General features: G+C 52.1%; 10 protein-coding genes across 10 annotated transcripts; 5 read left to right on the forward strand and 5 right to left on the reverse strand.

Moving 5' to 3' along the window:
• Window positions 1-459: 459 nt before the first annotated feature.
• Window positions 460-2136, forward strand: SNOG_15525 (hypothetical protein; the record flags this gene model as incomplete). The annotated part of the gene is made up of 1 exon (XM_001805618.1): window positions 460-2136. The coding sequence occupies one exon, from the start codon at window positions 460-462 to the stop codon at window positions 2005-2007; it is 1548 nt and encodes a 515-aa protein (XP_001805670.1). The 3' UTR covers window positions 2008-2136.
• A 285-nt stretch (window positions 2137-2421) lies between these two features.
• Window positions 2422-5806, reverse strand: SNOG_15526 (hypothetical protein; the record flags this gene model as incomplete). The annotated part of the gene is given in 2 exon segments (XM_001805619.1): window positions 2422-3672; window positions 3692-5806. 2 exon segments carry the CDS (start codon window positions 5804-5806, stop codon window positions 2422-2424), a joined length of 3366 nt encoding a protein of 1121 aa, XP_001805671.1.
• A 100-nt stretch (window positions 5807-5906) lies between these two features.
• On the forward strand, window positions 5907-7285 carry SNOG_15527 (hypothetical protein; the record flags this gene model as incomplete). The annotated part of the gene is made up of 3 exons (XM_001805620.1): window positions 5907-5953; window positions 6018-6235; window positions 6288-7285. 3 exons carry the CDS (start codon window positions 5907-5909, stop codon window positions 7283-7285), a joined length of 1263 nt encoding a protein of 420 aa, XP_001805672.1.
• A 91-nt stretch (window positions 7286-7376) lies between these two features.
• Window positions 7377-8710, reverse strand: SNOG_15528 (hypothetical protein; the record flags this gene model as incomplete). Its single annotated transcript, XM_001805621.1, has 3 exons — window positions 7377-8068; window positions 8125-8562; window positions 8611-8710. The coding sequence occupies 3 exons, from the start codon at window positions 8708-8710 to the stop codon at window positions 7377-7379; spliced, it is 1230 nt and encodes a 409-aa protein (XP_001805673.1).
• A 311-nt stretch (window positions 8711-9021) lies between these two features.
• On the forward strand, window positions 9022-9972 carry SNOG_15529 (hypothetical protein; the record flags this gene model as incomplete). The annotated part of the gene is made up of 2 exons (XM_001805622.1): window positions 9022-9036; window positions 9118-9972. 2 exons carry the CDS (start codon window positions 9022-9024, stop codon window positions 9970-9972), a joined length of 870 nt encoding a protein of 289 aa, XP_001805674.1.
• A 27-nt stretch (window positions 9973-9999) lies between these two features.
• SNOG_15530 (hypothetical protein) lies at window positions 10000-11027 on the reverse strand (the record flags this gene model as incomplete). The annotated part of the gene is made up of 3 exons (XM_001805623.1): window positions 10000-10140; window positions 10192-10756; window positions 10807-11027. 3 exons carry the CDS (start codon window positions 11025-11027, stop codon window positions 10045-10047), a joined length of 882 nt encoding a protein of 293 aa, XP_001805675.1. The 3' UTR covers window positions 10000-10044.
• A 277-nt stretch (window positions 11028-11304) lies between these two features.
• SNOG_15531 (hypothetical protein) lies at window positions 11305-12321 on the forward strand (the record flags this gene model as incomplete). The annotated part of the gene is made up of 1 exon (XM_001805624.1): window positions 11305-12321. One exon carries the CDS (start codon window positions 11305-11307, stop codon window positions 12319-12321), a length of 1017 nt encoding a protein of 338 aa, XP_001805676.1.
• A 2174-nt stretch (window positions 12322-14495) lies between these two features.
• SNOG_15532 (hypothetical protein) lies at window positions 14496-16402 on the reverse strand (the record flags this gene model as incomplete). Its single annotated transcript, XM_001805625.1, has 3 exons — window positions 14496-15664; window positions 15687-16211; window positions 16303-16402. The coding sequence occupies 3 exons, from the start codon at window positions 16400-16402 to the stop codon at window positions 14496-14498; spliced, it is 1794 nt and encodes a 597-aa protein (XP_001805677.1).
• A 1533-nt stretch (window positions 16403-17935) lies between these two features.
• On the reverse strand, window positions 17936-18340 carry SNOG_15533 (hypothetical protein; the record flags this gene model as incomplete). The annotated part of the gene is made up of 2 exons (XM_001805626.1): window positions 17936-18114; window positions 18187-18340. 2 exons carry the CDS (start codon window positions 18338-18340, stop codon window positions 17936-17938), a joined length of 333 nt encoding a protein of 110 aa, XP_001805678.1.
• A 113-nt stretch (window positions 18341-18453) lies between these two features.
• On the forward strand, window positions 18454-20733 carry SNOG_15534 (hypothetical protein; the record flags this gene model as incomplete). Its single annotated transcript, XM_001805627.1, has 3 exons — window positions 18454-18602; window positions 18656-18782; window positions 18835-20733. The coding sequence occupies 3 exons, from the start codon at window positions 18454-18456 to the stop codon at window positions 20731-20733; spliced, it is 2175 nt and encodes a 724-aa protein (XP_001805679.1).
• Between the last annotated feature and the right edge of the window lie 421 nt (window positions 20734-21154).

Here is a 21154-nt window from a genome sequence, read left to right on the forward strand (position 1 = left end):
TCCGTCCTGGCAAACCTCCAGTTGAAAAGAACGACACTGATCAATGACTATTCTCGCATTCGATGCCACTCCTAGCTTAGAACAAGATCCATCATGCCAATCATGCAAACACTGCTGGCAACGCGAAGTTACGAAGCTAACCCATGTGACGGCTGAAAGATGTGCGGTGTTCCTTGTAAGGCGGGTGCTTAGGCGAACGGTAGCTTTATCTAGCGCGAGCGTTATTTGAGGCGACCAACGCCTGGATAAAGGTAACCCTGTTCGGCCTAGGCGTCCTCTGATGCCAGGATATCGGTTGGCTAAGATCTCAACGGCTCTCGTCTTACTTCTGTCCACATGCAAGAGTCGCGTAGGACATAATTGCCATGCTCTCTAGTGCTTCAATCCCATTTTCATCGCACTGTTCGGACGCAGCGCGCTAGCACCCGGCTTCATGGAACTCCCCAACTGGCAGCCACCATGCTGATCAACGCCCCGCAATGCATGTCACCCATAGTGCGCTTAGGGGCATTCCTCGTATTCTTACTCACGTGCGCCATATTGATCCTGCCGCGAAGATTCGCAGCTCCTCCAACATTCGCACAGGTTCCTGGAAACTCATTCAGGAACGTTACGGAGACAAGCTCGATTTTCAACGCCTCGATAATCGACTTTTGGCAGGACGTCGCATCAGCTTTGGTAGCGACCGCGCCGCAATGCAAGCCTCTCCGAGTCCAGGACGAGCATGTTCACCATGCAGAACACCATTTTGACCCTCTCAATCCAGGGGAAAAGATATCACAGCAACTTCTCAACTTCACGGACCAAGATGAGACAGCATTACTTCGAGCCCACTATAAAATGCGCAAGTCAACACTACGTCTGGCGCCCAAATTGCCCTTCTCGGCTGGGACTACTGGTATCGTGACCGCCACCGATTCTGAACAGTTACCTGTATTTCTTGTCTCGCTGCGTATGCTGCGCAGGACTGGATGTAGTCTCCCCATGGAGGTCTTCGTCGATGATTGGACCGTCCGAGACCGAACGACCTGCGACATCATTCTGCCTTCTTTGAATGCACGTTGCATCAGCCTGTCCGAGGGCTACACTCAAAGTCTAAATATTACAAGTCAATACCGCAGCCAAGATAATATACTAGCTATCATGTTGTCTACCTTCCAAGATGTCCTATACCTCGACGCGGATGCGTTTCCCGTCTACGACCCAACTGTACTCTTTACTACACCGCCCTACACCACCCACGGCCTCGTGACCTGGCCAAGCTTCTTCGGAATCACAACTTCTCCGCACTACTACCATATCGCTGGAGTACCTGTGGAACCCGTATCGACCCGCTACTCCACCGACTCCAGCCAAATAATGCTGAACAAAAACATGCACCAAGAATCGCTCCTCATGATGGTATACTACAACTACTACGGCCCTGACTACTACTACCCCCTAAGCTCCAGGCACCAAGAAACATTCATCCAAGCCGCACTAGCTACCGGCCTGCCATGGTATCAAGTCCGCACCGCACCAAGAGCACTAGGCCGATTGTGGAACGGGACATTTCGCGCCACAGGGCTTGCACAGGCAGACTGCGGTACGGATTTCGAATACGGCGCCCCTTACCCTTCACACATCCACGAGTCCGCGAAATGGGAGAAAGAAGATCGCGCGCACCCAGATCTTGTCGTGGAGAAGAAGCTCAATTACACGAGACATACCCCTCCGTCTCCTAAGCCTGTCTTTGTACACCAGAATATGCTGCAGATGGATCCGAGTAAGCTGCTCTTGGATACAAACGAAATCACATACGAGGCGCATGATGGGACTATGCATCGCATGTGGGGGTTCAAAGAAGACATGGAGAGGACGCTAGGATTTGATGTAGAACGAAGACTGTGGGATGTTGTGGAGGAAGAGGCATGTAGGGAGCTGGAGTCTACGGAGAAGTGTAAGAGAGTCAGGGACTATGTGAGAGAGGTATTTGGGTGGATGGAGAGTATCGATAGACCTTGGTGAAGTAGGTCCAAGACGACCCAGTCTGGTTTTGACATTAGCGGCGCATTTTGGGAGGTGTATTGGAGTAGTTGTCATTAGGTCATTACGGCTGTAGACCAAGTATATGTATACAAATGCTCTACAGCTCAGGCTCCACGTGCATTCGTAGTAAATTTTCTTTGAAATTCACGTGCTACTGAAGAACGGACAGTAGGCTGTCCACAGTCATAAGCTGCTCGCGCTTTAACTTCCTCAGACAATGATTTTCGTGTCTTTGACTGGAGTCTCGTTACAACACAAGGCACTCGTAGCTGGCGAAGCTTTCATGTGAAATGTCATTCAAATAAAGCCATCGATACTGGCCCCTATGGGATATCATTCGAAGAAAAATGATTCAACGCCGATAGAAAGAAAACACTCAATCCAATCCCTCATTTACATCTCACTCTCACTAGCCAACAAACTCTCAACGATATCGTCTTCCGTGACTGTGTGACGATTCCTCTTTGCTGCCGGGAGCTCTGTGTCATCACTCTCGTCGTCATACTCTTCGAGTGGCATGCGCGTGCCTTCGCCTTGCATGCCTGCCAGCATCGTATCTCCGTCATCTTCCTCGTCACCAATTTCTGAGCCGTCGACATCTTGCGTTCCAGGTAATTCCGTAGCATCTGCTTGCGATTGCTCTTCGAGATTGGCTTCCGTCTGGTCGGGGGAAGGCGCAGCTGATTCGTTGAGCTCTTCCTGATGGGGGACTTGTGTGACATGTTCGACTTCGCCAAGACGCTTGGTCAGGCTGAGTTCGAGTTTCGAGAGGTAGTTGCGTTGAGTTGCATCTATGCCAATTTTGCCTTCGACAGCCTCTGATACAAGGGCATGAAGAGTGCCCAGACTCTCTCCGCTGGTTGCCTCCTCACCCTTTCTTGTCGATGATGACGGCGCAATGAAAAGCTTACTGAGAAGAGAGAGTAAAGGCTTGCGTTCGTCCCTGCTGCATGTGCTCGTGAGGGCGCGCTCAAGAACTTCAATCGATAGATGAATGTGTGGCTCCTCTGCCTCCGCGGAAGTGCTCGTCTTTCCATCGAGACCAAGTTCGGTCGCACCAACGACCTTTCTACCATCTGTCCATTCAGACAGATGAGCCGTGATGACCGGCCAGGATACCATATCGTCAGCCTCTTCATCTAAAGTCTCCTCGCGCATAAGAAGAAGCTTTGAAATGACGGGCACGGCGATTTGGGCCATGAGTTGTGCATTCTTGAGCTTCGAGTGGCAGAATACAGGGAGGAAGTAGCTCAAGGCTTGCCTTAATGCTGGATTTGCTGCCGTCTCAGGGTCAAAATACGTTAGCGTAAAGGCTTTGAGTATCTCGGCTGTTGGTGCTGGTGGTAAGATGCCCAGCAAAAGCAGCTTAGAAGCAGCTGTGCATGCAATTAGATTCAACCGCTTGTTGTCTGAGCTATTGAAAGCCTTCAATAAGACTTTGGTGATTGGCCTGATGAGAACGTTTGGCTTCGGCTCAGACTCAGCGTCTTCTGCAGTAGCATCTGGGTCCGCTGCTGGAGGAGCAAGAAGCTGGGGATGCGTGATGATGGTGTCTGTCAGGATCTGGATAACGATCTCCTTGAGAGCGTCGTGACCTTTTGTGAAGCAGTGAAAGAAGAGATCCAAGTTGCTTGTAGCGAGATCCTGCGCATGATTAGCTTGCGAGCCAACTGAAAATCAACTCATGACATACCTTGCTGAGCAGTGTAGCCAGTCCGAGACATATTACACCGCGCTCGCGAATCATGGCCTCGCGTGCTTGAACAGCTGGGATGATGAGCGTGTTCAGTATATTCGTCAACGAATTGTCAGACTCCAGGTCACAATGCACATTCTGTAGTGTACACTGGGCGATGTGCAGGCACTTTGAGTATACCATGACCTCACGAACTCGCTGTGCTTCCTCTTCCTCCGGGGTCAGCTCCTCTGTGTTCTTCTTTGACCCAATGAGCATTGGAGCATCAACATCAGATCGCGCCGAGTGGAAGCTCTCCTCGTCATTCTCACCTTTCTCGGTGGCATCATCGTCAGCATCTAGAAGACTATCTCGGACCTCAGCAATGGCCTCCAAGATCAGTGCACAGAAGTCGGACTCGCCACGGCTTCCGCAGACTGTTCTCAGGACTTCGATGGCAAGTTTCGTGCACTCCTCTGGCAAATGGGCCTTGGCGATGGACTCTCTCATGATGTTATACATCTGCCTCCGGCCCATTTCGTCCGTATAGTCGAGAGTCATGGCGATGTGTAGCAATTGCTGGACGATGAAGTCTTGTTCTTCAGCGTCCTCTTGTACCTCTTCCGCTTCCGGGTCATCCTCGTCCATGACAGCGCCCTTTTGCACTAGCTCCATGAGAGAATTCAGCTCTTTCTGCAGGACAAATGCGAACATGGTGACTTCGGGCATCTTGTCCTCGATCATGTCTTGAGCTCTGGCGTCATCGGCGCTGTGGCAATAGTCGTTGAAGGTACGGGCAATAAAAGCAGTCTGAGCATCCAGGTTCTTCCAAAAGTCATGGTCAAATGTAGTCGCCTCGCGATAGTCCGGACGTCCTGCCCAGAACTCACGCATGGCTTCGTGGGCCATACCATCTTCTTCGCCAGATCGCGTAACGTCGATACGTTCTAGTAATTCGCACAAAGCTTCCATGTTTGGTGGGGCAGCATCGCCTGCCTTCTTCTCCTCTTCAGGACGATCATCGCGCGATGACGCGCAGTGCTCAAGCCACTGTTCTCGGAAGAGACGCGCAGCGGCTTTGCGAACTGAATCGTCTCGGTCTCGAAGGCCCCATCTGATCATCTTCTCGCGCTGAACGAGAGACATGTGTCTGAAGTCACCGAGGGCAGGCAGGATCTTGCCATAGACCAGTCGTCTAGTCGTTGCATCCATGTCTCGGGCTCGCTCGAGGATATAGCTGAGGGTTGTTGGCCACATGGGCAAGTTGAGAAGTACAGCGCGTCGCACTTCAGCGCTCGGATCGTTGATCATGATGTCCAGTAGCTTCTCCATGATGCCACCAGCCACGTCGTCGTCGTCGTCGCTGTCCTCATCATCATCTTCCTCGTCTTCGCCCACAAAGCGACCGAGGCACAAGACTGCCTGTACGCGTACTGAGGGCTCCTTGTCCCGCAATCGCTTTAGCACGCCTAGCCGGATGAGGTTGAAGGTGTCGTCGTCGATGGCTGTGAGGTTGTTGACAACGTGTGCAACCAGCTGTGTGGCGCGGAAGCGGACCGTCTTGTCTTTGGAGTTGAGGAAGCCGAGGATGGACAGGAGTAGCTTGGATGTCAGACGGCTGCTGGGTGTCTCGTGGAGAACGCCCTCTTCTTCTTCGGCCTCGGTTGATGCGAAAATGGCATGGTCTTTCTCGGCAGCAAACTTCAGGAACAGGCCCAGAAACCGGATCAGCCTGTCTCCCACGGGCTCGCTCTTCTTGATGCCGAGTATTCTGATGACGCACCGGCCGACTTCGGTGTTGAAGTCCTCCTCGTCAAAGTCGTCGTCGACTTCGCCCGGGGCCTTCTTGCCGCCCTTGGCTGTGGTCGGCGGCTCGTAGCAGCACGCTTCCTGGATCTTCCGTAGATTGACGACCAGTTTTCGCTGTGTGGCCGTCGTCTTCTGGGCGTCTCCAAAGACTTGGGCGATTTGTGTGCGCAGCGGCGTGATGGGGCCTTCATCTGGGATTTCGACGGCATTTGCGGACTGGCGTGCGGAGGAGGCTCGTTTGGTGGTCGAGGCGGTCGATGTGCGCGTCGAGCGCGTCGATGTTCGCCCGGGCATGTCTGCTGTGTGTCCAGAGTGTCGAGTGTCGAGTGTCCGAGTGGTCTGATGTGGCAATTGATGTTGGTCGCGCCTGCCCCTCGCTGTTTACACCACACACATGCTTCCGCATTTGGCAACGCCCGCGGAGCCCGCACGTGAAGCAGGGTGCAGGGGTCCCCCACGCCCCGGGGCCATGGCGACATCGGGGCCCGAGCGCCATTCCGTGTAGCATCGTCAGTTTTGTCGCCCTGTCGCCCTGTCGCCTTGTCGCCGCCAAGCTCGAATTCCCTCTGCTGCGCGACATGTTCAGGACAGCGGCGCGTGGCTTTGCCGCTTCAGCATGGCGGAGCGCTGAAAGCATCGGCCAGATACAGTCAGATGCGGTGCACCAAACTGCTGTGAACATCTCCAAAGCCCAAGGCATTGGACAGCGGGGCTTCATCGATGGTAAGCTATGATGCCTGTTACCACCAGCGAGCCATGTGCTGACTCGACACAGCCATTGGCAAGACCCCGCTCATCCGCCTCAAGAGGCTCTCTGAAGAAACCGGCTGCAACGTCCTCGGCAAGGCTGAATTTCAGAACCCCGGTGGCTCCGTCAAGGATCGCGCCGCTCTCTTCGTCGTCGAGAATGCCGAACGCCTGGGCCTTATCAAGCCCGGCGGTACCGTCATCGAAGGCACAGCTGGCAACACTGGTATCGGTCTGGCGCATGTCTGCCGGTCAAAGGGCTACAAATTGGTCATCTACATGCCAAATACACAGTCGCAGGGCAAAATTGATTTGCTACGCCTCTTGGGGGCCGAGGTGTACCCAGTGCCCGCCGTGGCATTCGACAATCCAGAAAACTACAATCACCAGGCTAAACGACACGCGGACCGCTTAGACAACGCCGTATGGACGAACCAGTTCGACAACGTGGCGAACCGACAGGCACATATCGAGACTACTGGACCCGAGATCTGGTATCAGACCGCCGGCAAGATTGACGCCTTCACTTGCGCCACAGGCACCGGTGGTTCGTTGGCCGGTGTCACACGATATCTCAAGGAGAAGAGTGACGGAAGAGTGAAGAGCTTCTTGGCAGATCCTCCAGGCTCAGTGCTACATTCATACATACAGAGCGGCGGCAAGCTTGCGGAGAGGCAAGGAGGCTCGATAACAGAAGGAATCGGCCAGGGCCGAGTGACAGACAATCTGAAGCCCGACATCGACCTGCTAGATGGCTCAGTCCACATTAGCGATGAGAAGACCATTGAGATGGTATACAGATGCTTAGACGAGGAGGGTTTGTATCTTGGTGCTAGCTCATGCTTGAACGTCGTTGCGGCAAAGGAGGTGGCAGAGAAGATGGGCAAGGGCAGCACAGTCGTCACGCTACTTTGCGATGGCGCATACCGCTACGCTGACCGTCTATTCTCCAAGAAATGGTTAGAGTCGAAGAAGCTGTATGGCGCGATACCCGAACATTTGCGAAAGTACATAGTCCTCGAGTAGACACAAAATCTGAATTGTAGTCGACCAACATTCCTCTACACTATTTGCATTTATCTATTTCTACAACCATGCTGAATCGACATAACAGCATCTAAATCATCGGCGTCCCAGATGCAAATCCGTTAACGACAGCCGTCATCAGCTGATTTGCAATCGCTGTCTTGGGTGGCAATCTCAATCCGCCCTCCTTGTACCCCTCGGGCGCATCCTCTCCCAATCCACTCGTGCCAACCTTGAGTGCCTCTCGGACTTCCTCTGCAGTGAACCACTTCGCATCCTCCAATTCGGCATCATGTCCGAGGTTAATCTCCTCGCCCTCTGGAATTGCTTGTCCAATAGCTCCAATCATAAGATTCGCAGGGTACGGCCACGGCTGTGTCGAATGGATGACTACTCGGCCGAGATGAATCCCAGACTCTTCCCACACTTCGCGCCTCACAGCTTCCTCCACGCTCTCGGCAGGTTCGAGAAATCCGGCAAGGGTGCTGTACCAGTATGGAGGCCAACGCTTTTGGCGCCCAAGGAGGATCTTCTTGCCATCGGCAGATACTACGGCCATGATGACTGTCGGGTCGGTGCGTGGAAAGCATAGGTTGGATATGCCTGTGCGAGTTGCACATGGTGGCCGCTCACCAGCGTTTGTGACTTCGGGGGCGATGTCCTTGGGTGGACACGTGCGTTTGAAACCGGCATTGATGGAGAGAGTTTTGTAGCCGCAAGAGGCACAAAACGGGTTGCGGGCGTTCCAGTCGAGGAGGTGGCGAGCCTCGGCGTATATGGCAGCTAGACAAAATCAGTATGCACTCATTGCCAGTCGTTTTAATGTAGCATTGGCGTACCTTGCTCAGCAGGTAGACTCATATTCATCCTACCAGCATTGAAAGTCAAGCCTTCCGCCTTCAAATTCTCGACCAGTTTCTCTGCTGCCTCTTTGATACTTTCCTTTGGCGTAACGTCGACTGCGAACCATGGCTGGCCTTTGTATCTTCCCTTGTACTCAAAACCTGCTTCTCTCTCGTCGAGCCCGAGGAATATTATCTGCGGTAGGTACAGCGACGAATTGTATTGCGCAATCGTGTCCTCCTCACTTCGATGAAACGGGTCATCGCCAATGATGGCCTTCACGTCGGCATACTTGCGATGGGCTAGCTTGTCCTTTGCGTGAACGAGGGGGTCAAGGTTGTTGAAGAGCAGGAAGGTTGTGGACGGGTGCTTGAGCGCTTGCGACAGAAAGGTGTGGTCGGGGCGCAGGAAAGACACGCGGTTGAGGGGAGAGCCTTTGCAGTGTTAATCTGGCAATAAGCTCATAGGTGTGTAAAGGATACCAGAGAAGTAATTGGCAACCTCCTTCCCAAACTTGCGGCTCAGCATCGAATCGATAGTAGGATGGGCTGGCTCAGGAAGCTCGGGCTGTGGCAGTGACATTGTCTTTCGAATCAAATGCAAATCCTGCGTCTTTGCACAATTCACGGGTACAGCGGAAACGAAGAGGTTCGGATTTAAGAATAATTCGAAGCAATAAGCATCACAGAAGCCCCGCCGAGGGGTGCAATGCACTAAAAAGGCACGCGATTATTAACCATGGCGACTTGCCAGCGTCATTCCGAAAGACCCTCGGTTCCTTTTCCGGGTCCCATGTCAAGCGCATGCAACCTTATCGATACCGGTAGAGGTTATTTGGACTTCGGCGAACACCTGGCGCGTCGACATTCGCCAATGGCAGGAAGCTCACCGCCATGAGTAAATTTCAAGTACGTGCATAGTCTCTGTGTGCATTTGTATGCTGGGCCCAAGAGTGTTGGCAGCTCCCAAGACGTCAGCTAACGGCGCAGTTCGGAGACTCGCGCTCAAATTCCGACGACGACGAGGACCTCGATACTCTGCCCTACCCTGCGCCCCTTCAGCGCAATGACTTCCTCGCGCCAGACTTTTCGCCATCGACCTATCTCTCTACACTATCGAATCGGCACCAGACACTCGAAGACTTGCGCTCAGAGCTAAGGTCGCGCTCACAGCTACTAAGCAAAGAGCTGCTGGACCTCGTCAACTCCAATTACCAGGACTTTCTGAATCTGGGAAACAGCTTGCATGGTGGTGAAGAGAAAGTCGAGGAAGTAAGGGTAGGGTTACTGGGGTTCAGAAAAGAAGTTGATGGACTGAAGCGGGCAGTTGATGAGAGGGAACAAGAGGTGGGAGCCCTGCTGGGGGAAAGAAGAGACGTGAGGGTAAAGATTGAACTGGGGCGGCGGCTCATTGATTATGATGCGAGACTGCGGGAGCTCGAGCAAGATCTGGACATCAGCAGTGGGGCAAATCACGTCAACAACAACAGAGAAGACGATGTCTCAGACAGCGAGGACGACGAAGACGAAGACGAAGACGAAGACGATGAGGACGATGCAAGCTATGGCGTTTCCCTTACGAAACTGCGAAGGAACGTCATGCAGTACAGACTAATGCAAGAGCTGGAGAAGAGCCTCGACAACCATCCTTTCGTTGAAGCACAGACGACGCGGATGGCGAAAGTGCGCAGCACGTTGTTGCTCGATCTGAGTACTGCAACGCAGCAAGCGAAGAATGCAGGAAAGGCTGGGCAGGGCAGGGTAATGAGCATTATGAAGATGTACGCAAACATGGAACAGGCTGCAGAAGCAGTAGAAGTCCTCAAGTCACTGAAAGCAACATGATATGGATATGACATCAGCATAGCGAGGGCGTTTAATATAGTACATTTATTGTACACCCATGAGCGAGCAATTTCATAACGGGCCAGAGAGCTCCTTTGTCGCTATTGAGTTTGCGCCTCTAAAGTCGCCATTGAGCGTAAAGCCCGGCGCATTCGTCGAGCTCAATACCTATTGTAACGTTAGCTATGTAGCCGAGCATATCGGGTGTCTTTGGCTTACCACTTCATGAATCTCCTTTGTTATTTTCAGGCTCAGCTGCGCGATGTCCTTCTTCACTGCGTCCATGAACGCCTTGACATTCCTCTGCATCTCCTCGGGCGTGAACCCCAGTTGTCCCACGGCCATCCTGACCACGCCCATTCTTTCTCTGTACTCGCTTGCCCCCACCATGTTCCTCACACTAGCGCCCACATTTGTGACAACGGTGCCCGTCTTCGCGCTCGGCATCAGTCCCTTGGGACCCAGTTGCCGGCCCAATGCAGCTTTGTTGAGCTTCTGCAGGCTGTCAATATGGCACAAGCATCGGTCGAACTCGATGATGCCCTCCTTGATCTGCGCGAAAATGTCGTCTTCGCCAACAAGCACCGCCCCTTCGGCTCGTGCCTCGGCCGCGGCTTTGGAGTCTGGGGCCGCGATGACGCAGATGCGTATGTCCGTTTTGACGGGATGCGGCAGTCGCAAGCGGTTTCGAACAGTGGGCCCGTTTTTAAGAGAGCGTAGGCGCACGTGGAGCTCGTACTTGGAGGACGACGGGTTGCGGCCGACTTCGAAGGCGCGGATGTATCTGCTCAGCGTCAGTCGCTCGGCCTTCTAGGACAGCCACGTGTGACGCACTGCATCGCATCCACCAGCGGGAACTGCTCCGTTTTCTTGAGGTCATATTGGACGAAGGTATTCCGGCCTTTCTTGTTCTTCTTTTTGGGGGCTTTCGTTGTTGCGCATCGTATCGATGGACACGGCAGCGCGGAGACGCGGGCGACGACTGGTCTTGATGCGCCAACCGAGAATGTTGCCAATCGGCTCAGAGGAGAAACCAAGGAACGTGGGTTTGCCATCATGTCTCTATGCCACCATGGCGTGGCCGCGCCGACATCAAAAGTTCGTCGGAGCTCGGAGGAGCCAAGACTTGCTAGCCACTCACGTGCCACTTCTGCGACTGCACCACCTACAACTACGAATCCTTTGCTCACAAAAGCTTGCCCGCCGCCTTTCCGCTACCATCTTTCCACAAACCGCCACCATTTCTCTTTCTACCAGTACGCACGCACAACGTCGCGTCGAGGAAACCAAGACTAGACAAGCAGTGTTGACCGAAATACAGCGCAGACAATCATGGCAAATGCTGCAGGAGCCATGGTAACACGAATGACAATGTCTCAAGGAGCTTTCGTATACCCAAAGGATGCCAGAGCCAGAATTACACTTTCTTTCCCATCTCGACAAATGAGTGGCGGTGGCCCCAGATCTACCCCACGCAACATCCAAGCCATCAACTGGGACAATTTCGACCGTGGTGCCTGGCCAGACAATACCGAAGACATGCCTACTTACGAGGCTCTAATGCCTACAAAGAGGCGGAAGGAGGCCTCATTGCACAAGGCACAACAGGACTTAGCTCGGAACCCAGGTCATCAACTTGGCACTTTTTGGGTGACTTATCATCGTATACAACTCGATGCGCATCGCGATGATGAGAAATTACATGCAATCGTGGCAGAAACTGATGCGCTAGCCTGCGTCCTGAGTACCGCCCCATTAGCCATGCGCCAAAGATTTGCAAAATACATAGCCGCTTCCAAGCACTTCCACGGCTTTATCCTGGCCAGGGGGAAAACATTGCGCCAGTGCCGCTTGACCCTGGGACTATTCAAACATTTGCCCTTTTATGCTGAAACTCATGCTAGAGCTCAGCGTGACTCACGATACGTCGCTCCTCAGAAAAATTCTGCGAAGGGAATTGCACAAGAGGCAGAGCCTTCTGTCAAACATGCAGATCGTCATAACGCGTACCCCGAGCTGTGGGCTATCGAGCCCTTATCGTCTACCATCAAAATCATCATTACTGACATAAAAAGACAACTCCTTTGGTGTGGCTGGCTGAAGAAATACAACGGACACATGACCTCTGAAAAGAAGTTGGACGAGTTGAACAGCCACGCAAGATCTGTTTTGCACGTCTATAGAGGCCTGTTGCAACTGCAACGCGAGCTCAAGGTCCTGCAGTATTACAGCATGCAGCAATATCCGGGACGCATGCTGGGTCGGCGGGTCGATATGGGGAAGAACATGTGGAATGATTTGGCGGCCGAAACGAAACGAAGACAATCTTTGGGGCCTGGTCCCAACTAAGTCCGCAGCCATTTTGCGCACTCGGCCTCAAAGCACCACCCGCAAAAGCCATGGAACTGAGTCGAACCTTTCAAGAACATACGAGCAACACACCTCCAAGTTACCGCTCATATTGTTGAACAATTATAGAGACAAGAACATGTTGAGTGTGATGAAAGACATAAGATTGTTTACATAGGTGAGATCGTCCATTTACCCCTAGGTCGTAGCAAAACCCCGATCACGTGATACGGGTTACACAATCGAACGCATATCCAGGACGTTTTAGATAGCATTGAGTTGGCTAATACGTGCTTCTGCCAATCGTAGAAGTGATTGCTTCGCTAGAATAATAATCTTCAGTTTGTGGTAAACAATGAAAACTAATTTAACAAAACTTTTCTGGCGCAGTTGCAGCCATGATAAATCGAAAGGATCTTTCTATATGACTTTACTATGTCCAAACGTTTAGCGAGTTGAAGGCCACCTCACGCGAGGCGGCTGTGCTGTCGCTGTCCGTGCACAACTAGTCCCGAATCGAGTTTTGGTGTGATCTTTCAGACAGGATTTTTTCATCATCACTACTTGGGTAGGTATAGAGGACGTCAACACAATTCTGGCTCGACTTCTTACTATACTGCTTCGATGCGCGCCAGTACATTTCCGCGTGGCAAACGCTTCAAGAAATTACTCTCACCAGTAGTCAACGAACAACAGACTCACCTAGATGGCTCGCGCATCGCCGTGCTTCCAGTATTGCCATACTTCACAAATCGTCACGGCTTGTTCGCATGGTCGCATTGGGACGGAAAATTGTGGAAAAACGCTGGGCTCTCGTACTACCACAGATCCCAACTTGTCTTCAAGGCCAAGCGCACGGAAAGATCATTGCGTCTCACCCAATTTGAGTCAAAGAGTCAACCTGCAGTGGTAAACCGGTTTTGGATTGAACACTATCGTGGGGCTCATGCCGCCAACCTGAGTATTGTCCCTTTCAATCTGCTTCACGTGGGGTCGCAGGCCATAAAATATATATTGCGTACCTCCCCACTAAACATCTATAAGCGCGTTTCTGAACCAGTGCACGCGCTCGATCTTAACACCTTTGAGCTCCTTGAACTCATCAAAGACCTGGATAAGATACGAAGTGTTGCGGTGCACCGAAGACAAAACCCTACCTATTTCAAGGCGGCCGTGGAAAGGTATCAACGCGTTGCAGCTGGACACAAGGTTGCAATTGGAGACCGGTTTCATGACAAGAGTGCTCGAGTGCATCATAAACTCGCATTTGGGCAAAAGTGGAAGTCACACACTCCCAGTGTTCGAAAAGTACATCATGGCCAGAAACCGGACGATTGGCACAGGCAGCTCGTGTCTGTTTGTAGTGCCTGCCCGCCACGTTGGACGATAGAGCCCATGCAAACCATAATGACTTTAATACTTCGTCAACTGAGTCAATCATATCGCAACGTATACAATGGCCTAAACGCGGGCTGTGGTCGAAAAATACCCACTGCAGCGTTCCACCAGCTGCGGATGTTGATCGATAGTATTCGAGATTGCTCCATGGAGCTGTATGAGCTTCTAGATGAGATGGCAGCCCTACGTTATCACCGATTGCAATTGTTCCCAGATAGTTTTTCGTTGGCCGAAGTACAGCTTGGAGAGCAGTTGTGGTTGCGCTCGGGCACATTGGTAGCAAATGAAGCCAATGGAGACTGGAACGACGAAATCAAAGCACTCGAGCCAAAGTCGTGACTAGGCCTCCCGCTAGCCAATGTCCAGACAGATCAAAAAAGAAAATTCTCAACTTAGCTGTGCACGTAGAATCGACTAGACGGATATGCATCGTTATAACTTGTCAGAAGAAGCCCAGCGATAACGTAATACAGATACTTGGTTATGACAATGCCTCTTCGTCTTCGCATCCAAATCATCCCTCCCCCATCACGAATCTATTTGTTGAGTTATTGCAGAGCAACTAAATTATAACGCCAAAGCGCTTTCATACTATGTTCGCGTGATCAGTTGTTGGCAAAGCACATACAATGATCTTGAGTCTATTTTACATTGATTGATAAGAAAAGGGTTTCGATCTTGCAACAAGCGAGTGTATGAGCGGAAGTCCCTTTAACCTCAGGGACAACATCGACTGTCATGACTGACCTCAGTTTATATTGTCAATCTTTTCGGATCTACACACCACCACCCCAGCGAGGAGCATTAAGCACAATACCCATCAAGCACCCAGAAATGATACCGGCAGAAGGTAAGGTGATAAACCAGCCAAAGTAGATCCAAGCAACCATGCGCCAGTTAATCGTCCTCCAGGTGCCATTGCAGAGACCTACACCAACTGTAGCTCCAGTAATGCACTGTGTAGTCGAGACGGGTAGCGCGAGTTTAGTGGCCATGATGATTGTAATCGCAGCACCGAGCTCCATGGAGAAACCACGCGCGGGCGAGTGCAGAGTGATCTTGTTACCAAGCGCGCGCATGATGTTGTATCCATATGTCCAAAGACCGACAACAATGCCAGCACCACCGAAAGCGAGGATCCAAAGAGGAACAGGTACCTTGGTACTGATCTTCGCTGTGGACCAGATGAAGTAAATGGTAGTATAAGGGCCGATAGCGTTTGAAACGTCGTTAGCACCATGGGCAAATGACGTGGTTGAGGCAGTGAGGACCTGGAGGAAAGAGTAGGTGTATTCGGCACGGTTGTCATAGTGCTCGCCAGTGGCGTGAACCTTTTCAATGTCGCCGGAGAGAAAGTCGCGGTGCTTTTGCTGGTCGACAACATCCTGCTCGACACCGTGGAGAGCGGCGTACTTGATCCAGTACCAGGCGACAGCTGGGGTGTACCAGGGGCCTGGGGGAGGGCACTTCTTCGGCTTGGAGAGCTGACGATCGGCTTTGGCAACGTGTGCTGGGGAGACAGATGGAAGCGGAGTGATGTCAGAGTCACTGCCGTCACCCTTGACATTAACGGAACTACTAGCAGCGCCTTTCTCGACGTCGTCGGAAACTGCGCTTGCTTCAGCGGCACGCTTGGCCTCAAGTTCTTCAGCGGTCAAGTGGCCCGCGTAGAAGTCGCGAATACCGGGAACACCCTCGGGTCTGGGAGTTGGCTGTGGGCGACGTAGCAGAAGAGGACCCTTGATCACTTCCCAGCTCTTGAGCTCCCAGTCTTCCACGATGATTTTGCGGTGGAGGAATGGAATAAAGAATGTAGCAACTATGATGGCGACACCAGCTCCAACACCGAAGGCGACACCGACAGACTGCTCGTCAGAAAGCTTGATCTTCGCCGAGCCACCTTTCCAGACAATAAGGAGGGCCAACAAGAACGAAGTAAGGAAGACTGTTGTCGCTTGTCAGCATACGTGTTGAAGATCGAAGACCTGAGGAGAACTGACAGTACAGTGGAACCATGATAAAGGCCTTCTTCACTGGGTTGTTGCGACGCATAACACCATGCTTCGTGATCAAGAAAATGATAGCACCAAAACAAGCCGAGATACCAGGAGCAATACCCCAGGCAGCGAAAACCTGCGAAACACCCTTGAAGGACCAGTTGACACCCTGTGTACCGGCCGAAGCAATACCAACACCAATCACGCCACCCATGATGGAGTGCGTGGTCGAAACAGGCATAGTGAAGCGAGTGGCGATTGTAAGGTAGGTAGCGGAACCGACGATGGCACAGGTCATGGCGAGCATGAGAACGGAAGGATCAGACTCGAACAACGAGGTCGAGATGACCTTGGTTCGGATGGTGTCTGTGACGCGCGAACCGACAAGCATTGCACCCGCGAATTCCATTACAGAGGCGATGCACATGGCTTGCTTGAGAGTGAGCGAGCGGGAAGCGACCGAGGTCGCGAAGGAGTTGGCAACATCGTTGGCACCTGGTTTAGTCAGAGGATGTTGGACATACGGACCACTGTACGTTGAGTGGAAGTATGATTGTAGAATTATGGGTAGCCGAATGTGACGAAGTGACTGGGAGGGACAGCAGCTTACCGATGTTCCAGGCGTCGAGGAAAGCAAATAGTGTGGCTATAGCAAAGATGTAATCGAACTGCGGGAGAGCTGCCATCTTGATGGATCGTGTCTTGAAAACGTCCCGATGGATTTTCTGCGTTGCCCGAGTGCTGGTTGACCTCTATCTGGCGAGGGCTGATCGGACGCACTCTATATACCAAATACTCTTGCTAACACCATCTTACCGCCTTGGGAGATAAAATCTCTCAACCGCTACATTATGCCCGGGACATCCAATCACGATTACTGTTCCACTCATGTGTGCTCTGATGCTCCGAACCAGGCCTACGGAACGCCCGAGCAAATGTGCATGCTCCACCTGAGAAACAACTCGTCCCCTTGGCCGCTTGGAAGTAGTGGCAAACACCAGATCAAGACAGTCGTTGGTGTGGTAGGAATCGGTGGTGACTCTAGTGGGTTCCTCCGCCGTGTCTGATGGAGGATTCGCTTGGCGATTCCGCCCTCGGCGTGCTCGGCAGAGCTTCCTTGCAACTTGTGGGCGTCGCTTTCGGGAACCAATGACAGTTGCGCATCTGAACACGCAGCGTTCGTGATGGTCCTGAGTGGTGTCGCATTTCCTCAATTCCAGAGCGGGAAGTCGAACTCCAAGGACGACAAGAAGCTGCGCCAGACATCACAGTGCCGTATTCCGGCTTTGCTCTCCCATTCAATAATCGCCGTATCGATGCTGCGCCGCAGTTGTTGCCTTTCATGCTGATATCCTGCTGACATTTTCGCAGGACTTTTGTGTAAGCGATACTTGCTGAAGTTGACGGGGGCGTGTCGATACCCATCTGTTTTGGGGATCTGGTTTTCTCATCATCCAGAACGGGAAGATCGAATACCATCTCTCGAATGCGCGGGGTTCCACCGACATCATGTTCGAGACTACAAAGATCAGCAATTGAGCCTGAAGTTTGGGAGCGCTATGTCGCATGGAATGCTGTCTACGCAACGATTGCTGATGACTTCTAAAGGTCCGCAGCTGCTCTGCCTGCTACTGATGGAATCGACAGGGTGCATAACGCGTTGACTTCTGCGACCATGGCCTCTCAGGTGTTTGACTGGTGCTTTAAAAAGGCCAATACACTGATTGCGCGAGAGCAAACAGATCTGTGCACTCAGTGTCCCAGAGTAGTCTTGATTCCACTCGACGACGGAGATGATGCGACCAGAGTGCGCGACAACAGCATCCAAGAAAACAAAACTAAAGCAGGAACAGTCAGTAAGGATCAAAAGAGATCCCACGTGTGGATCAAGAAGATCCACATGCTCAAGAATATGGCACCCTTCTTGCATCTGCCAATTTCCAAGCAGACTTGTTACTTCAGACGCGCTTGGTAGAGACATTATGTTGCCAAGGTTTGAGACTTTGCAGGAGAAGGAGTTAGCTCCCGATAGACTTCCGGAATGAATAGGTTCTTTAGTGTGCCTTGGATCACTCCGCCCATGGGTATGGGTCGATATCTGGGGCTTCAACGCGTGTGTCGTCAGTCGCAGCATATGGTATGCCGAATCCAGCCAGAACGATGATGATACACGAGGCGGTTTGGCAAGGCCTGCCAGGATACAGATAGTTAGTGATGATTCACGTCAAGACTACACCTTCTCGACTCTGGTGAATTTTGAGGCTGAGCATAACAAATAACTCATTGTCACTTTCAGGTGCGCAGTTCGACGCCGGAAGTCGGCTAGGGGATTTCGAGAACATCGCGTGGTACATGATAGCGCCCAAATCGGAGACGAGTGGATTTGAGGTCGGCTGGACTGAATGGGTGATGCTGTAAAAGATGAAAGCGATGGGATGACAGGCCAGGCTCAATTGTGCCAGAAACTCACACGTGTAAGCGCTCACATGGGCCCTACCGCTGTCGACTGCGAGCCTCAGAAGCCAGTCTGGTGTCGAAAATGCCTGCACATCGATGCTGAAGGCGAAGCGAAGAACGCGGGGCTGGGCTAAACCCAAAGTGGATTTAATGACGGCACGGGCCATGTCGCGGTCGGTCGCGACTTTTGATTGATTCTACGCGTCGCTGCTCCCCTAATTGCCCGCAGCCCACCTCGCAAATCGGCCCCTCACCAACAAACACAACATCACGATACACGATGGCCGACAGACAGTCAGCATACTCGGTCAGTCTCTTCGGCAGCCAGGCAGCCGATGGAGTGCAAGATGCGACGGCTCCTTCGCGCATCCAGCAAGCACTGGTTGACTTCATCATGGAGTTCACCCTCGATAATGTCTTCGTTTACCGGTATGCGCATTCACCACACACTAGGCGCCGTGCATGGTCTGATGATATGATAGAGATCAAATCCGAGAGAATGTGCTGGTCAAGCAGTACTATTGCGACATTGACATAGCCCACCTCATTGTTTACAACGACGAGCTTGCGCAAAACCTCACATCCAATCCAGCCGAAGTGATACCGCTCGTAAGTTGGTGGCAAGAGCATCATGGCCAAGTGCACTGGCTGACGTGAATAGTTTGAAGCGGCGCTCAAGAGCTGCACGCAGCGCATTGTTTACCCCTCGCAAAAGAATATCAAACTGCCTGAGCACCAGTTACTCCTTCACTCGACTGCATCCGAGCTTTCGATACGTGACCTCACAGCCAACCAAGTCTCGCATCTCGTCCGAATACCTGGCATCATCATTGGCGCCTCAACACTATCTTCCAAGTCCACTGCGCTTGCCATACGGTGCCGCAGTTGCCAGCACGAGGAAATGTTGCCCGTTTCGGGCGGCTTCTCAGGCATCTCTCTTCCGCGTACATGCAGCCGGAAAAGAGGCGAAGGAGAAGCTGGAGATAAGTGTCCCCTCGATCCATACTATGTCATGCACGAGCGTTGTCAGTTCATCGACCAACAAGTCCTGAAGCTGCAGGAGGCACCAGACCAGGTTCCTGTTGGTGAGCTCCCCCGGCACATCATGATTTCAGCAGATCGCTATCTGGCCAACCGGGTAGTACCTGGCACAAGATGCACCATCACTGGTGTGTACTCCATCTACCAGCAAAAGGGCTCAAGGCGGCAAGGAAATGCTGCGGTGGCCATCCGTAACCCGTACATACGCGCAGTTGGTATCCACACCGCTGTCGACCATACGACCAAGGGCAATGCCGTCTTCACTGCTGAGGAAGAACAGGAGTTCCTGGAGATGAGTCGAAGACCGGATATTTACGACGTCTTTGCTAGTTGCATTGCGCCCTCCATCTACGGGAATCAAGATATTAAAAAGGCCATTGCATGTTTACTAATGGGTGGATCCAAGAAGATTCTACCTGATGGGATGAAATTGCGCGGAGATATCAATGTTTTGCTGCTTGGTGATCCCGGTACCGCAAAATCTCAATTGCTCAAGTTCGTCGAAAAGGTATCCCCGATCGCCATCTATACCTCAGGAAAAGGTTCCTCGGCAGCTGGTCTGACCGCCTCTGTGCAACGTGATGCCCAATCGCGAGAATTCTACCTCGAAGGCGGTGCCATGGTTCTGGCTGACGGTGGCGTTGTCTGTATCGACGAGTTTGACAAGATGAGAGACGAGGATCGTGTCGCCATCCACGAAGCCATGGAACAGCAAACCATTTCCATTGCCAAGGCTGGAATAACCACCATTCTGAACTCGCGAACCTCAGTCCTGGCAGCTGCCAATCCAATATTTGGTCGCTACGATGATATGAAAACACCTGGCGAGAACATCGACTTTCAGACTACTATTTTGTCACGTTTCGACATGATCTTTATTGTGCGAGACGATCACAACCGCGATCGAGACGAGTCAATAGCCAAACACGTCATGGGTATTGCCATGGGCGGACATGGTATCCAGCAAGAAGTGGAAGCCGAAATCTCCATTGAGAAGATGAAGCGGTATATCACATACTGTCGAACACGATGCGCGCCCCGGCTTGCGCCAGAAGCCGCTGAGAAGCTGTCCTCGCACTTTGTCAGCATACGGCGGCAAGTCCATGCCTCGGAGATGAATGCCAACCAGAGGTCCAGCATTCCTATCACCGTCCGTCAGTTAGAAGCCATCATTCGTATTACGGAATCACTTGCGAAGCTATCGTTGTCACCTATTGCTGAGGAGCGACACGTAGATGAGGCCATTCGCCTTTTCCTTGCTTCAACCATGGACGCGGTCAATCAAGGTGGTGCCCAAGGCTCTAAAGATTTGATGGAAGAAGTCAACAAGTTGGAAGAAGAGCTGAGGCGCCGCATGGCTGTCGGGTGGCAGGTCGCCCTATCCACACTGAAACGTGAAATGGTTGATGGAAAGGGATACTCCGAACAAGCTCTCAACCGAGCACTGCATGTCATGGCAGCGCGCGACACTATCAAGATGCGCCACGGGGGTTCTGTCGTATTCAGACAAAATGCTTGATGGATGTCTATGACATTGCAGACTTCGCGTTTCGGGCTGTGCATGGTTGCGAGCATTGGACTTAATGATGATGATGATGACGTGCGGCATGTACATGAAGATATGATGAGCTAAGATGTCCTGAATTTGGCATATTGGTACCAGTAGTGGCTACATATATAGCCGATCGTCCTCCATATGATTACAACTGAATGCTACGACTATCGACTCCACAAGCGCTCATCTTCGATTTTGTGATCGAAATTGTAATAAATGGATCTTTGCAGCACAGAGAGATGAGTTTTGACCCGAGCACAAACAGACCAGAACACAATAATGCGCGCCCAGGTTATACTACGTACAGCTTGAATGAACCTAGAGCAGTCTGAATATCCCATGTATCGTGTAACTGATTCTCGGTAGAACCCTATTCCGTAGCCTG

Source organism: Parastagonospora nodorum (genome assembly GCF_000146915.1).
Source record: "Parastagonospora nodorum SN15 chromosome Unknown scaffold_38, whole genome shotgun sequence".
In the NCBI taxonomy this organism is placed as follows: Eukaryota; Fungi; Ascomycota; class Dothideomycetes; order Pleosporales; family Phaeosphaeriaceae; genus Parastagonospora; species Parastagonospora nodorum.